At 37.4% G+C, this 17,251-nt stretch overlaps 1 protein-coding gene across 1 annotated transcript; it reads left to right on the top strand.

The window, feature by feature from the left end:
- The first annotated feature begins 5,591 nt into the window (after window positions 1-5,591).
- On the top strand, window positions 5,592-15,314 carry PDIL5-2 (PDI-like 5-2). Its single transcript, XM_078591174.1, has 5 exons — window positions 5,592-5,845; window positions 12,717-12,820; window positions 12,940-13,310; window positions 13,897-14,204; window positions 14,832-15,314. The coding sequence occupies exons 1-5, from the start codon at window positions 5,603-5,605 to the stop codon at window positions 15,159-15,161; spliced, it is 1,356 nt and encodes a 451-aa protein (XP_078447300.1). The 5' UTR covers window positions 5,592-5,602; the 3' UTR covers window positions 15,162-15,314.
- The last annotated feature ends 1,937 nt before the right edge of the window (window positions 15,315-17,251 follow it).

Raw genomic sequence — 17,251 nt, 5'->3', positions numbered from 1 at the left:
GGTCAAAATGTAGTCGCGAAATGTCCTTGGTGTCTCCGGTCAATGGTTCACTTATGCAACCGTGACATGAATGAACCTGATTCACGTTTAGGTATAATACCATTCAAGGATTCACACGGATCAATTCAGATAACGCTTTCTCCAAAGAGCACCCACTATCTGTCCTTAGTGTCACCACATTAATATCCATCTAATCAGTTATACTTATCATATAAGTAGGATCAGCTAGTGATATTCTATCCGGATAATTCGATATTCGTCTCGATTACCCATCGCATATAATATTTGGAATACATGTTTAACGGCTAGTGGTCCCTGTATTATGATATCATCATAATTCACTAAGGCATTGCATGTATTCATGGATTTCATTATAATGAATGTAAATATTTTATTCAATGAACTTAAATAAATATGGTTGTGTGATTGGCTTGACGGCCACATAATATCCATCAATGGCATCATAAATCTCAATGCCATAATGACTAATGATGGGCAAATGCAATTTAACGTTTTCATTTGCATGGTGACACAAACCAATTCAAAAAAATTGATTAAAATCACAGTAAGTGCATGTAGAGAATGAGGAAGGAATTCACTATGTTGGATGCATTTTTTGAAGTGTGAAAGTCATTAAATAAGGTGCAAATACATGATTACACGCAATGCCTTCGCCACATCAGTTTAGTAATTGAAAATTTTGTTCCTTCAATTCATTATTTAAACAGATTAATGTGTTAGTTTATGACTTAAAAAGGGAGAGATAACAGTCACGCACGGGGATGTGTTAAAATGTCATGCAATAATGTGTCCCCACATCATGCATTTATGACTTAGTTTCCTCTCCTTAATTCTATGCAAGACACACAGCGTTCTCATAGCGGTGACTAACAAAAAATGATAATTTTGTGCTAATGGTTAAAAAAAGGGAATATCTAGGCATTTTCAACCCCCCCCAAAAAAATGAGGAATCAACAATGCTACTAATGAAGACATAAATCTTGATCCCACATTTGGCTTGGATTTCTCCATGTTCAAAACTTGGCATGTAACACTCTAGTAGCCCCATTGAGCAAAAATTTTGATGGTAGCTTTATCTTTACCCGCTTTTCCACCCATATCATCATATCTATAAATTGAGATTTTATATCTTTGTTAAAATCATTTTTAAACTTGCTTCTTACAGTTATGGGCTGATCAAAAGACATTGTGTTTCTAAGATACATCAAGCCTTTTGTTTTTGTCATGGGTGTTTGAGAAGTGACAAAATATAAGAGGGGGACATTGTCTCATTTACATAACTATCTACAGTAAGTGTCCCCGCCGTATATTGTTTCTTTTCATCATTATCATTAGGTTAAAAAACATACTCTTATTATCATCATTATCATCATTTCATCATTCATCTCGCACACTCTTATTATCTTGCTCATATCACTGTCTCCCATCAAATGTCATTCAAAGTAATTGTATAAAATAACAAATAAAAGTATCCATCACGTTCTCTCTACACATTTTTTCTTATCTATTTTCCTCTTAATGTATAAGTTTTTTATCTCATTTTTTTAATCACCATGAAACAAGCATTTGATTCCTAATCATCGTTCCATATGGAGATGGTCCTTACTCGTCAATAACTATCCATATTTTATTTGGGCACTGGTTTCTATAAGTTTTATTGTTAAAATAATATCCTTTGAACATAAATTAAAGTACAAAATTTGAGTTTATCACTCCTTCTCATGTGGCAAATAATAACTTTTTAAGTGAGAATTTTGACAAAGTTGAGTGGGGGAAACCCTAATCCTACATGCAAAGAGACTTATTGTGAACATAGGTAAAGTGAGATACAAGAGACTGATTGTGAAAGCCACGTTGAGATATGGCTGATATGAAGTTCATGCTTCGATCATACAAAAGAGGGACTTCAGAATGGGACATTAAAATGGGGGAAGATATGAGAGATGTATAGTGTCCATCATAAATTGGAAACCTCTAGATTATTGATTTTATACCTCTAATTCCTTGTTTTGAACTAGATCTTTGGATTTGTGATAACACACATCATTAATAGTTTAACATTTATATATTTATTTATATTAAATTGGTTATATATGTGAATCATCAAGCCTAAAATGATTAAATCTATTTTTAGAAAGATGTTTAAAATTTAAGTGTTTTAAGTATTTTTAGGGATTTTTTCTGAGAACATATTTTGAAATAAAATAATTTTTTGAGTCATACAATCATTTTTTGTGAACTTTATGACATTTTATTCATCAAGATATGACTTTTTGTATTAGGAATATATATTTATTTATATTTTTGGCCTTTGTAATTAATTTTATACAAATTATCAACATAACTTTGACCCAGCCACTTGTTGTTCGATTTTGTCAAATATAACCAATCAGTTATTACGGTTACTGATTAAACTTCGTTAATGATTGACATCAGCAACCATCAAAAGCAAACCGTTATGGCATCACAATTAGCAACGACGTAATCACATTTAATGCCAACCAATCTCTTTCCTCTTTTTTTATTCGCTGGGGTGGCATGGCCCAATAAAATGGTTCGTTTTGAAATAAATGTGATTACGTCACACATTCTCCTTTTATTTAAATTTTTTATCAATATATTTTTATTCCTAGCTTGTTTGTCTTTTTCAAGATGCAACAGGTGGCGCATTGGGATCCGTGATCGAGAATGATGTGGGGAAATCCAATATAATGATTGCATTCAACGCCATGACAAGACAAAAACCTAAAAAAGGACATGACATCACTGAGAAGGATGAGGAAAGATAAATCTTTAGATTAAACCAATGGCTAGGAGTTGTCCAACATTAGGGCTTGATATCCAATCATCCAGAACTCCAATTGTGCTGAAATTTTGAGGGTAGATTTATCTTTCTATGCCCTATTCATTCATACAGTTGGATCTATAAATTGACCCCCCATACTTGTAAAAAGTGTCTTTAATCTCACTTCCTTCTAGAGAGGAAGATTGAAAGAAAGTGAAGTTTTTAAGGTCCATCAAGATTTCTCTTGGTGTCTTGAGTGCTTGGAGAAGGTCAATTGAGAAGTGGGGATGATGATCTGCATCAGGAAGATGCCTTGATTTTTACAGAACATAGGGATATCAGGTTAGTCTCTTGACTTAGATTGATCCTTCTTCAATACATTCACTTATGTAAATCATATCCATCACCCTCTATCATAATCTACCGTTCACGTCAAGTATAACCTTCCACCTAAATCATATATCATCCATGCCTTCATGATATTGTCACATGTTTCTTTCTCTAAGCACCAAGTAAACCCTAAACCAACGTCTTCCTCCATCTCATTCCTCACTCATTCCCTACATCCACCACTTTCCTTCTGACATCTCATTCTGTCATTTCAACAACATCTCATCTTCAAACTCTCTTATCCTATTACAAACCCTTTTTAAAATATCAAACCCCAAATTAGTTATTTTTTATTATCATATCCATTTAAGCATCGTATCATCTTACCTTCACTGCCTCTCGTCTTCTTCTATTCCACTCTCTCGCTCTCACTCACTTTGTTCACGATTACTATCAACAACTTGTGGTAATTCTCTTCTTACTCTTACTAAATAGTTATTATACATATCTTTGATCACCGTCTCCATCTTATCACTACCTCTTACGCTATACATGTCATTCTCATTCTCTTAAAATCACCTATTCAAGAGAGTTGTTTGCTTAGGATCCTTTCCTTGTGGAGATGAAATGTACTCATCCACTGTCTAGTGCATTCCAGTGAGTGTTGGTTGATGAATTTTACTGATTAGACCCAAATCCAATAAATACTTGAATTTACCGTAATTTTGAGTGTATCAATTTGCATTTGAGAGAATTTAGATGAAAGAACCTAGCGAAAGAGGAAAAGGTGAATTGCCTGTCTATGATTTCTGATTCTTTTATCATTTAGAAAAATCACCATTAGATTCCTCAAAAGTTAATGTGAATTTGATTATAAATAAATTACCTTTAATTATATTTGTAAACCATATGATTACTAAAGGTAGCTCTGCTCGCCCGAAAGGCTCAAAATATCATGTTGTGGATAAAGCTGAGAAGAACTTTAATTTTTCAAAGATTATGAAGAATTATTTGGTCTTTTGGTTTTTTCCCAGAGTTTAATAAGTAGGTTTATGTTCTTCTTTCATGTAATTGAAGAAATAGTACATGTGGAATTCATCCTGATTGCCATTGGTCTTGGCATATATTGTTCGAATAATATGAAGCATTTTTATCTCACAATCACATTTTTAACTACCTTGTTTAAAACCATATAAGTTTGATGACTTACACTATTTTATTTACCTTAATCACTTTTTATACATTTGGATTCTCTTGCATATCTAGTTGTAATATTTATTTGTTTCTCTTAAATAGACTGCATTTATTTTTCACTGATTTACTCTTTGTCAAATTATTTTAAATTAGAGGTTATATACACTATGATAAAGACTTGAAAACTAACCACTGAATAACATATGATAATCAGGTAGTGATAAGAAGGTGATATGGGAGTCATTTTCCTTTAAGCTTTGTTGGAAAAATATTAAATTTGGTGGAAAATTTTTAATTAAAATTTATGTACAAGTAACCATTATTAATTTATAAGTTACGTCAAGTTTTAATCCCCAGAAATTTCAAGACATCAATATGTATGTACCATGTTTCAATCCATATTTATGGACAGAGTCAAACGGATAGTGAAAACATAAATCAGTGATACAAAAGGGCTCCCAGGCTTGAAGAAATGTGAACTTACAGCTATTCATTTCTTTTCACTTCTTCCTTTTTATGGATTTTTCGCATCCATTCAAAAAATCAATGAAATGCAGAGCATGGTCATTTGTGGAGTGCTGTTTGTCCATATATTTTTCTTTTTATTTCTAACACCGTGTTAGAATTAAATAATAAATATCTAAACCATTAGATAGATAGAATTGGCACATAAATTAATTGATAGATGATGGATGACGTTAGTGAACTGAACGGATGACGATTAGTAGTGGCTATACAGTTATAGTTCTGGATTGTCCGGGACATGGACGATGGACGGGATGGGAGAGTTTTTTCGACCTAGACCTCCGGACGGGATGATTTTTCCATTCCGTCCGGACGAAAACGTTCCGTCTCGAGGTCTTGGGATGAATTTCCGTCCCGGTTTTCGTTAAACCTCACGGACGGGACGATTTTTTCGTACTGGGAGGAAAAAACCATCCCGTCTGCATCCCTGCACTACATAGGTCAGGATGTGGACGGTGGACGGGACGGGGAGAATATCGTCCCGTCCGACGTCCTGAAAATGCACGGGACGTAGACGATTGAAGATTTTTTTCGTCCCAGACCTCCGAACGGGACGAATTTTTCGTCCCGTCGGACGACAACTGTCCCGTCCGGAGGTATCGGGACGAATTTCCGTCCCGCTTTCGTCCAACCTCGCGAATAGGACGATTTTTTCGTCATGGGACGAAAAACCGTCCCGTCCGCTTCCCTTCTTTATATATATAGTGCGGTTCGACCGGTCCGGACAGTTGAATGCGAGGAGGGAGAATGCGAAGCTGGAGGAGGGAGATGGATCTTCGATCTCATAGGAAATCGCTAAATCTCGTTGTTCTGGTGGTTTTTATATGGATCGCCTCGTTACTTTCGATATCCGCTGACCAGTTCCGCAGGGATGGCACCGTCTTGGAGTTGGACGAATCGAACTTTGACGCGGCGATATCTTCTTTTGATTACGTTCTTGTTGAATTTTACGCTCCCTGGTGTGGGCACTGCAAGCGCCTGGCTCCCGAGGTTAGATTACTCTCTCCAGAAAAAAAAAATTTCTTTGTTCGTAAAATATGAAGTTTTTATTTTTGTTTTGTTTTTTGTTTCTTCTGACTAGTGCTGATCGACAGGTGGTTTTGGTTTTAGAAATATGAAATATTGGAAGGATGCTTGGCAGTATTTTTTCTAGATGTATTGAAATAGTTCGCGTTTCTTCTTGTTTTTCTCTGGTGCCCAATAATTCATTGCACCATTTTCAGGATGATTTATATTGTGCTCTCTTACTTTTTCATATTTTTGCGTGGGTTGATTTCATCCTTGAAATCATGAGATTTTTCACCGCGCCGCGAAATTTCTAGGTTCTATCCATGATTCGATATGATACATATCCTATTATTTAAAGACAGATATATTGATTTTCATTGTACTTATATTCATGCGGAATACTTTATAATGTTGCCGAAGGAATGAGACATACAAGGTCATTCCGTGAACATCGAGCCTACGAGATAGATTGGATAATACAGACACTGTGGAGAAACAAAGTATCATAGAACTAGAAATCTGATTTAGCTATGCATAAAATAACATCTATTTGAAAATATTGAAGGGGATGCGCAAGCCAATCGCAAAAAGGGGGAAAAAACCTTGTATGGTTATAAGATCCTTCATAATGGCAATCTCTTCAAATCCTCCTAAAGATATGCTGCTTCACCTTCCAAGAACCTGGACTGATTTGGCCTAGCTCAGTTGGGTGACTAAGACAATCCAAGAAACTCGACATTCTCAAATTCTGTTAGCAACTTCCAGGAATATTGATAAGGCCCTTTTGAGGAATTATTGTCAAAAAGGGGCAGGAGCTCTCCCAGGCCCGCCAGACTGTACCCGTCTGATCATTGGGCCAGGATTGATTGCAATGCTGAGGGTTAATGACCGCTGGATCCATTACGTATCTTTCAATTGTAGGGTTATTTTAATGTTGATGGTTTCACTAAGTACCCTGTAAGAACGTTTAGGGTTTGCTTATGAAGTTATTGGTAGTCTTCTGAATCTCTGGAGCTACACCGGGATAGGAGACCTTAAAAAGTATTACTTTGTTTTATCATCAAGGTGAATTTTTATCGGTCATATAACATTAATTATATTTGGTTGTACTGTCGTTAATGTTTTATCCCAGCCTTGAACCTGGTTTTTATTCTATTTGGTCAGAGGTAGAAAATTCTCGTTCTTCTGTGTAAGTCTTCGTCATTTCTAGTTCGCATTGTATTAAAAACATTAATATCTTAGAAAAAATGGAGAAAGTGGGGCCTCTTGTCCGCTGAGATCAATTTGTTGTTCTGCTTGTGTATTGATTTATAACTTAATAGATTTTCCAAGGATCAAATGATAAAAATATTACCCTCGATTGGACAAAATGAAACAATTCCTACTGGGGAGAAGACAGGGTGGTAGGGAGAAGACATCGGAACAGTCTACAGCGGAGGGAGAGAAGATGTTGGGATGGACTTTGGTGAGAGGAGAGGCCCAGGCAGGATGGACGTCTCTCAGGGAAGGATTACGGGCATCTAACGGAGGAGACAGAGGGGAACCAACTTGATTATTATTTCCTTGTCGGATTTCCCAAAGGGAGGGCTGCCCTATTTGAAACAATACAAGCATAGTGAGAAATGACTAAAAGGCCCCTATTGGGCTTATGAAGAAACTAGTCCTAGAAATGACAGGAAGCATATCAGATTTATCGATGAAACGATGACCAGGATGATACATTAACCAGATATATTAGATTCATTACCATGTTCTGGACTCTGGAGAAATATTTGGACAGATGATTGATCAGAAGATGACATAGGCACAAACTGTTTCTATCTTCCTACCCACATAGCAGGCTAGCTCACAAAGTCCCATGCGGTTATATTAATGGAAGGATGACTAACTCGCTCTCTCGCCAAACGACTTTGCCCCCGCTCTCTGCCTGGTTTATTCTGAAGTTTTTTTCTCAAATTGACCGGCCAACCTCTTTCCCTATCTTCCCTTTGAACAATTTTTTTTTGTAGTGGTAGGATCCCTGCTGGATCCTGCTATGATCTAGGGAAGGTCCTTTTGTGCGACCAGTGCAAATTTGGTGCGATGTGCACTTGCCAGCATAATCACACCGTACATCGCACTGAGGCCTGTGCGATGCGAATGTGCGGTTATGTTGGATTTTTTAAAAAATTATTTGCTGTCTCCCTCAATCATTCTTCTCTTGCTCCTCTCTCTCTATCAAGCTTCTCCCTCGCCCACTCCTCTCTCTCCCTCTCACATTCTATCGCTCTTCTCTCTGTCCCTCTTTCTCTCTCTATAGCTCCACTCTATCCTTTAACGAGATCCAGTGACCAAGAAAGTTAATTTTGTCTTGAGCGAATTTACACTTCGCAAGATTGACCCACAGCTGATGACTTTTTAATATTTCAAAAACTTCGTAGAGATGTTGTTCATGCTCTTTACTATTTCGACTGTAAATCAATATATCATAAAAAAATACAAGGACAAATTTGCGCAGATGATTTCTGAAGATGGAGTTCATTAGGGCTTGAAATGTGGCAGGGGCATTTGACAACCCAAAAGGCATTACGACAAATTCATAATGTCCTTGATGTGTTTTGAAAGCTGTTTTCGGAATATCCTCTTCATGCATACAGATCTGATAGTATCCTGACTTTAGATCCAACTTTGTAAAAATTGTTGACCCGTGCAGTTCTTTGAATAGTTCATCCACAATGGCAATGGGATATCCGGTAGGAATTATAATTTGGTTTAAGGCTCTGTAGTCAATACACGTACACCATCCCTCATCCTTTTTCTTAATCATTAATGCAGGACTAGAAAATGGGCTATAGATGAGTGTCAAATGAATTTCGAATTCAGCAATTCTTGGATCAATCTTTCCAATTCATTTTTTTTTTTGAAAGAAAAGTAGGGCAGACCACCCGGAAACCGGTGGTCCACCTCTTTCCAATTCATTTTTATGCAGATGTGAATATCGGTAAGGCCTGAGATTAACAGGTTTGGCATTTGGAACCAGGTGTATCTTATGGTCCCATGTTCTCTTTGGAGGTAGGCTATGACATAGAGCAAAAACAGTAAGGTAGAACATTTCAAATTTAGTAAAAGTAGAGTTTAGTTGTAGATGGGATACCATCAGACGATCCGGGTTGCATGCGGCATGTAATGCTCTGAATTGCCTTTTACTTTGAATGATGGCCTGAGTATCTTGCACAGGGGAGACTCTGTGTGGAAGCAAATCTGGATCCGACGCAAGATAGTATATATGGTTATTCCATAAAACCAATAGCTTTAACAGTTTATAATTGCTGCAGAACCATTCCAATGATTTCAGCCATTGTACCCCCAATATCACCTTCATATTGCTTAGTGGTATCGGTATCAAATCTTGTTTAATCTGAAGACCTTGCAGGTATATGGAGACATTCAAACAAATGCCTCTAGAACGTTGAAGTACCCCTTTGGCCAGAAGAATATCGGTGCCCCTTGGAAGACCGGAATCGATAATGATGTTATTGAATCTGAGTGAATAAAGTTGTGAGTGGCACCTCCATCAATGAGAATACAGACTTGTTTTCCCTTCATACTGCCCCACAACTTGAATAAACCGTTTGGAGACAGTGATTGAGAAAAGTGAAATGAGAGCTGAGCTGAAAATAGAGAACCTTCAGTGATAGGAGTCTGGTCTCTCTGCATGAAATCATCCGTATCTTCAGGGAGTAAATAATCCTGATCGCAATCCAGTACCATAATGAGACATAGACTAATAGACTAGTCAATTTTCCATCTATACTATGCTTAAAAACATAGTGCAGGTCTTTTTTAATTTTGAGATATCCCAGCTGTTTCATAGATCTCGTAAAATTCCCAAACCATGCTCGAGGCAATTGTTTGAGTCCATAGAGCTTCTTCCGTTTACGCACCACTTGTCTATGATCAAATAGATTGTATCCAGGTGGAGGTGACATATACACTTCTTCGTCAAGTTCGCCATATAGAAACATATTCTTATCTTAATACTGAAATATTCTACAGCTGAAATGAGCTATGAGTGCAATAAGTATCCGTACTGTATTTAATTTTGCCACTGGTGTAAATGTTTCAAAATAGTCTATTCCATATGACTGGGTAAATCCTTTTGCCACCAGGCGGGCATCGTACCTCTCCACTGTTTCATTGGAATTGTACTTTGATGAGTACACCCATTTACACCCCACAGCTTTCTTGCTTGCTGGTAACTGCACTAGATCCCATGTATTTTTGTCTCCCAGGGCTTGCATCTCAAGAGCCATTGCTGCTTTCCGTTTCTATTAATCGTGGGATGACCACATCCACCAGGTTACCGAGGAAAGCATGATTCGGTGGGGACAATCTGTTGTAGGCCAAGGAATTGGACATTGGGTAAGTAGCCCTCCTGGTATAACTTCTTACGCCCTTTCACAAGGCTTGAGGCTGCTGGAGTTGTTTGATCACCTGCACTCTTGAGCTCAGATTGAGAATTACAGTGGCATTCTTCAACTTCTCTGGCCCCATCTTGCACTGATGCAACCTCGACTGATTCAGTCTGACTGATTGCAAGCTCAGCTTCTTCCAAGTTACTTGGAGGCCCTCTGCTTCAACACTTGAGGAAGCCCATTTTAACCATGTGTTATCACTTCCAGATGACCCGATGCAGGGGCAAAGCATTTGTACCCCTTCTGAGAGAAAGAGAAGCAACCTTAACACACTTAATCGCCCTTGGGTCAAATTTTCCTCGCCCTTTACTGTGGACATGGACATATGCCGCAGACCCAAAGACTCTGGGCTTCAGCTCTGTCTTCAGATCAACCTGCTCAAATGTCCCTGAAGGAAGTTCCAATGGACTCTAATTGAATTGCCCGTTTGAAGGGGTCTGGTTTATCAGGTGGGCTGAGGTTAGTACAGTTTCTCCCAGCAAACTCTTAGGGACATGATTATGGAGCAGTGTTCTTGCCAGTCTGGCCTGAAGAAGTAGGCTTTGCACACTCAGCTGCTGGAGAATTTTGGGAGTCAAGTTTCTCTGTTGGTGGATGAGAAGTTGTAAAAGCCTTTCCCTGTTGAGCTTGTTTCCAATGAAGCTTCCAGCACATGTCTTGAGTATGTCGCCACATCTTGCAGTAGGTGCAGAACAGATCATCCTTATCCTCCTTCAAACGTCCCTGCTGAGTCTTGAACTAATTATCCCGCTTGCTGACATTGCAACTCTTGGTCTCTGATGCAGTAGGGAGTGGAAGGGTTCCATCTGTCTTCTTAGTCAAGAAGGCTGTAGTCTCTCTTTTTCCAGGTTCCACCAGCATATGCAGCCTCATCTCCTCCTCTAGGACGATATTAATTTCTTCTTCAATATTGGGAACTCTCCCGGTGTGCAAAGTCTGACTCCTTAACGCCTCATACTCCATGTTGAGACCCATAAGAAACTTGTAGAGACGATCCTTCATCACATACTGTCACTCTTGTGATGCAGGGTTCTTAATTGGCCTTTAATAGTTGATCTCTTGCCAAAGGGCCATTAATTCAGTTGAATATTCCTCCACGGGCCGCTCTCCATGCATTTAGTTAGTAGCGCTAGTAACCAAGCTGTAGATGTGCCATTCAATACCTCGTTTAGAGCTACTCCTTTGTGCATGGTCCCATAACACATTTGCAGTCTTCAGGGAAAAAAAAAGCTTGAACCTTTCCCCAGCCATGCTACCCAGGAGCCAAGCATTAACTAGTGAGTCTTCCTGTTTCCAAACTCTGTAGTTTGGAGCTCAGAATCAACCACCACAGTAAGGTTATCAAGTAGTCCCATTCCTCCAAGAATCAACTCATCGTACTGACTCCAGTGAAGCAGGTTTAAGCCATTGTACTTCACTGGTTCAGAGACCTTTGGAAAAGAAATATGGGGGCCTCTCTCATGGTTCTTGAAGAGACACCATCGTTTCTGATGGAGCTTGACTTGCAGAGCTCGCCGCCATGATTGCATTTGCCATGAACGAACTCTCCACTCTCCTCGCACCAAGCAGGCCGAAGTCGATGCTGGTGTGCACAGGTTGGTGGCCCGGATTAGCACTTTGACACCATGTTAGGATCCCTGCTGGATCTTGTCATCTTCCCCACTAACACCAGGCAGCTAGGGTTTGGAGAAAGAAGAAAACGAAAAAGATTTCATCATTAACTTGGGGGGGACCTGCATAAATACAGGTTACATCCCTAATGAGCCAGGCCCAATAACTAAGAAATACAAGAAAAGTGGAAAAATAGAATGCAGCCGTAAATATAAAAAATAGAAAGACATAGGTAAAAAGATTTGGCTAACATCTAGAAGTAAATGTGGCATTGAATTTCGGAAATAAAGTCTGTAATCACAATTCTCTCTAGTATTTATCATCCTGAGGGGACGAATTTTTTTTCGGAAGTTTTCAAATTTTTTTGGAAATCAGTGTTATAATTTCTCTGGCTGGATAGCAATGAAGTTCGCTAGTCGGTGTTATATTCCTTTGATATGTAATTGTCGACTTGGCTTCTTGCTCAATGAAGGAGTAGGAAGGCGAGAGAGACTGAGAGAAGAAGAAAAGAAAGTCTTTGTTTTTTTAACCAAAAAACGTACATACACATTGAGTTATCCCTCCCCTTTATAGGGGGGGATTAACTAGCCGTTAATAACGGCTAGTGTTATAACGGCTATAAATCTAGCCGTTATAACTTACGCGAATCCGATAAGGATTCGGGTAATGGGTCTACCCGGACCCGATAATGGATCTACCTACAAGAAGAAGATAGAGAGAGACAATTATTGTTTTAGGCTTATATTTCCGCCTATACATTTAACAGTAATAATCTTCTTTTTTTCCAGTTGGATGCTGCAGCTCCCATACTCGCTAAGTTTGAGCAACCGATTGTAGTGGCGAAAATAGATGCTGACAAATATTCTAAGTTTGCTTCCAAATATAGCATCGAGTACGTCGAACCCTATTCTGTTTCAAGTCATTTTTTTCTCTTAATAATATACATGCTCACTAGGTGGCTTCCTCCATAGTATTTTTTTCTATTTATAACCCTGATTTCTTCTGCTATAGTGGGTTTCCAACTCTGAAGGTCTTTATTCATGGGACCCCAAATGATTACACTGGGCCGAGGAGATCTGATTTGCTTGTGAATTATTTAAGAAAGTTTGGGGCCCCAGACGTGACTATAATTGAATCAGATTCTGGAATCCGTAATTTTGTTGACTCGGTGGGATTACAGTTTCCCATTTTCATTGGCTTTGGCTTGAATGAGTCTGTAGTTGTCGAGTTGGGAAGAAAGTACAAGCAGAAGGCCTGGTTTTCTGTTGCAAAGGATTTCTCTGACGATGTTATGGTGCGATATGATTTCGATAAAGTCCCTGCTTTGGTCTCTCTTCAACCCAAATATGATCAACAAAGTGTCTTTTATGGTCCGTTTGATGGTATGTTAGGAACGGACGATCACAGTCTTGATGTTTATATTTCAGCATCCTTGTTGCAATGAGATTTTTTTCTCGTTTTATTGTTTTCCGCTGTTTAAGTCTCCCCTACTCTATTCTTTGTGTGGTTTGACTTCCTTGATAACAATGACACAAGACAATGACGATGTGTCATCTTTCTTATCATTTTTTTATGCCAGGATGGCAATGATGATGTCAAAGTTGTCAATGTTGCTCGCCAGCAATTCACATGGCAACGATGATGACAATTTTTGAATTAGTCATCACCTGCCTGAATCCTAAGGGGCACCACCTCTTCCCTTTTAGTAAATTTTAATTTTGATGCACGACATGTGGTTATTTTTCTGTTCTTTGGTTGTGAGCATTTCCCTGTTTTAAGGGTTTTTTTTGTAGAAAAACATTTGCAAGTAAAAGTTAAACGCAAAATCACTTAATTAAGCTAGATTATAGCTTCATTTTTCGTGTGAATTGATTTCTATCTTTACTTATCTCCAAGGCAGTAATTTAATGTTTCGTTTACTTGATAGAGCAAACATCGTCTCAAATATCAATTGTATTTGATGTGCAGGAGATTTTTTGGAAGATTTTATCAAGCAAAACCAGCTACCTCTTGTTGTTCCTATAAATTTTGAAACGTTGAGACAAATGGGAGACGATAAGCGGAAAATCGTGGTAACATTCTTGGATGATGAGACTAATGACGTGGCACAAAAGATTGTGAATATCTTAAAGTCTGCGGCATCGGCAAATCGCGACCTTTTGTTTGCATATGTTGGGGTGAAGCAGTGGGAAGATTTTACGGAAAGATTTGACATCTACGAGAAGTCAGAACTCCCTCGGATGATAATTTGGGACAGAGGCGAAGACTATCAAGTGGTTAGGAATTTCTCTGCCATCATTTGAAATTATGAAGCAATAATTGTCCTTTCTTATCTCCAACTGATCGTTTTCATCTTTATTCTCATTTACCATATTTCTTCTATAAATTCATCGGGTTTATGTTTAACTTTTGGAATATCGGATTCTTTTTATGCACTTACAAAGTAACCTGTGTTCTGCCTTGCACTGTTCAGAGAGAGAGGAGAGGTCATAGTGATATAAATTTGCTAGTTTATCTAGGTTGGACATGTAAACAGACTACTCTTCAATTTTTCCTTTTTCATTTTTAACTCAGTTTCTTGTATTAAGCTATCTGGTTTATGTATAAATTATAGATTATTAGGTTCCTTTTATGCAACTTCAAGTAACCTAAATTCATCCTTGCATGGTTAAAGTGAGACATGGAGCCAGTGTGACAAAAATGGCTTTGTTTATTCAGGTTGAAGATGTACACAAACTAATTTTCAATTGCTCATTCTCATCGTTATCTCCTTTACCATATTTCATTTGTGAATCTTACCTTAATTTTAAAAGTTGTGGATTATCGCTACATTTTTATGCATTTCCAAGTTAATTATAGAGAAAAAGCAAGACAGAGCGACAATAATGGGCTCATTTATTCAGGTTGAAGGTATGGAAAGCTTTAAGAGCGACATGGACTGGCGTTCTGAAGTGAGTCGGTTTGTTGAAGCCTACAGAGAGGGAAGAACCCTTAAGAAAAGTGTCAAGGGCCCTTCATTGATGGGTTATATTAATTCGCTGATTACCGTAAAATCAATATACATCCTCGTGTTCATCGTCGCCGTGATCATGCTTGTCCAGTACTTAACAAGGGATGATGACGATGATGGTAATGTCGATGACGCACTTGGAAGGAGAAGGTCAGATGTTGGCAGTAGCTCAGTTTCTGAAAAGCCCAGCAAGGAATACCAGCCTGGAGACAAGGAGGACTAGAGAGAGAAAGATGAGGTGAGTAGTTTCACACATTGCCTGGTTCTTTGTTTAATGTTGTTTATTATCTTTTCTTCAAAAAAAATGTTGTTTATTATCTGTCTTGATAGGACTAGAAAATATGGTGTAATGTGAAGACACTGCCCAATTTCCATGTGTTTTGGGTGTTCACGTTTATAGATTTCCTTATACTTTTCTGATGGAGAGAAAAAAAAATCTTTGATTCCCTAAATATGGGAACAAACTAGATTGATTGGCTAGAATGGTTATTACTAAGATTTTGGACCTGATTAATGATTAGAACATGCTGTTCTTATAAAACATGAGGGATGCCAGTATTTAAATATAAACATTTGGTTTGAGAAATACAAAAAATATCCCCCTTAAAAGTTTTATATGATGGTCTAGGATGTTATTAGCTTACAAACTTTCTTGAGAGAGAAAGCTCATTGAAGTTAACTCATGGCCACTATTGATGATTACAGATGCTGTCAATATTAGATATATCTGAATTAGATAACTTGTATGTCACCGGTTCATATAATAAAAGACTTGTAAAAGCTTCCTTGATACTTAGGCATTGCCTATTTAATAGAGTACTTAGAACAAAATCACCTGTATAGTTTCTAATGTTATAGATATTGTTAATAGTATTGAACAAATCCATACAGTACTGTAGTGTATCCTAAAATTGCCCAATTTTTCAATGATTTTCTTTTATGATGTTCCAGCAATGTCCCAATATTATATACTTCCCCCATTATTTGTTGCCCTTTCCCCCGAATAAGGGGCATTGTAATGTTGTTATTTTTATTATATGAATACTGGCTCCTCTTTTTGCCAAGAACATGATAATTTATGTTATAAAACTAATTTTGAATACATGCTTAGTCTATTTTCTAAATAGTCATGGCTTTTGTAATTCACAAACCACTGGACAGGAAGCAGTGTGTATTCTTATATCTTACTTGATAAGAAGTATATTACTATTGAGACTGAAAACTCATGGATACTAAGCCTTCTTCTATAGTCCTGCACTTTAAATATCGAAATAATTACAGTTGGCAAGCAGTACAGAAGTGAGGATCACGCGCGACGAGTGAATAGTGACACGTTACTTAAGGAGCAAAGAATGTGGTATTAATATGATAAGTAAGAAATATATTTTGTCTCATTGAATTTTTCATTGGAATGTGGTACTAATACGATGAAGCGTCAATCCACGACACGTCATAGGGAGCCGGATAATATTGTGGAGCCAATTAAAATCTATTGCATAAATATAAATCCAAAATCTGGATGATACACCCAGGAAATTCAACTCAATGTTACAACACGAAAATGTTTTGTTTTCGTAAAAGGCAACACATTATACAATAGCTGCTCCTGTTAATAACTTATTTTGAACATTGTCAAAGAAGCCATTATTGATGAATAGTTAGCCCAAAATAGGGAAAGAATAGCCAATATTAAACAACCTTTTACTAGAAGTACGGTCTTTCAAGTTATTTCCCTTGAAGGTTTTATAATTCTTTGAATAATAATTAAGTTACGCTTTTATAATTCCTCATTATCTACCTATTCCTCCTGCCACCCTGTTATATATCTATTAATTCTCTCGCTTATTTCTATGTTTGATTACCTTTTTTACAGAGCTAAGCACTAATAAATATAGTGGTGAAGGATGTATTTGAGTCATTTTTTAAATTTCTGTTTGTGGACTTTTAGATAATCTCCCACATTTTACTGCTACACCTATAGATTTTCCATATATGCACTTCAGAGTACAAATATTCAAGTCAATTTATTTCATTCTTCGAACTAATATGTTGATTGAGAACTCATGCATTTACCTCTATATTGCTCTGAGTTCCTTTCTTGAATGAGTATTTTTACTCACCCAGATATGAGTTGGCATGAAATTCTTTGGCACACATTCCCCAGTTCAGTATGTTGATAAAATTGATTGTCTTTTTAATTATCATGGTTAAAATACACATATTCACATGTGTAAGTGATCTAACATAGTCACATGCGTTTCAAAGAGAAGTTAAAAAATAAAATAAAAATGGCTACATACTTTAAATTACATG

Source organism: Wolffia australiana, chromosome 20 (assembly GCF_029677425.1).
Source record: "Wolffia australiana isolate 7733 chromosome 20, ASM2967742v1".
Lineage (NCBI taxonomy): Eukaryota > Viridiplantae > Streptophyta > Magnoliopsida > Alismatales > Araceae > Wolffia > Wolffia australiana.
This window is presented reverse-complemented; position numbering and strand designations above follow the sequence as displayed.

Excerpts from the sequence above, each read along its gene's own strand:
- PDIL5-2 (XM_078591174.1), top strand. The coding sequence starts at position 5,603 with ATGCGAAGCTGGAGGAGGGAGATGGATCTTCGATCTCATAGGAAATCG. Across the intron at positions 5,846-12,716 it reads GCAAGCGCCTGGCTCCCGAG|TTGGATGCTGCAGCTCCCAT; the intron begins GTTAGATTACTC and ends CTTTTTTTCCAG. Across the intron at positions 12,821-12,939 it reads GCTTCCAAATATAGCATCGA|TGGGTTTCCAACTCTGAAGG; the intron begins GTACGTCGAACC and ends CTTCTGCTATAG.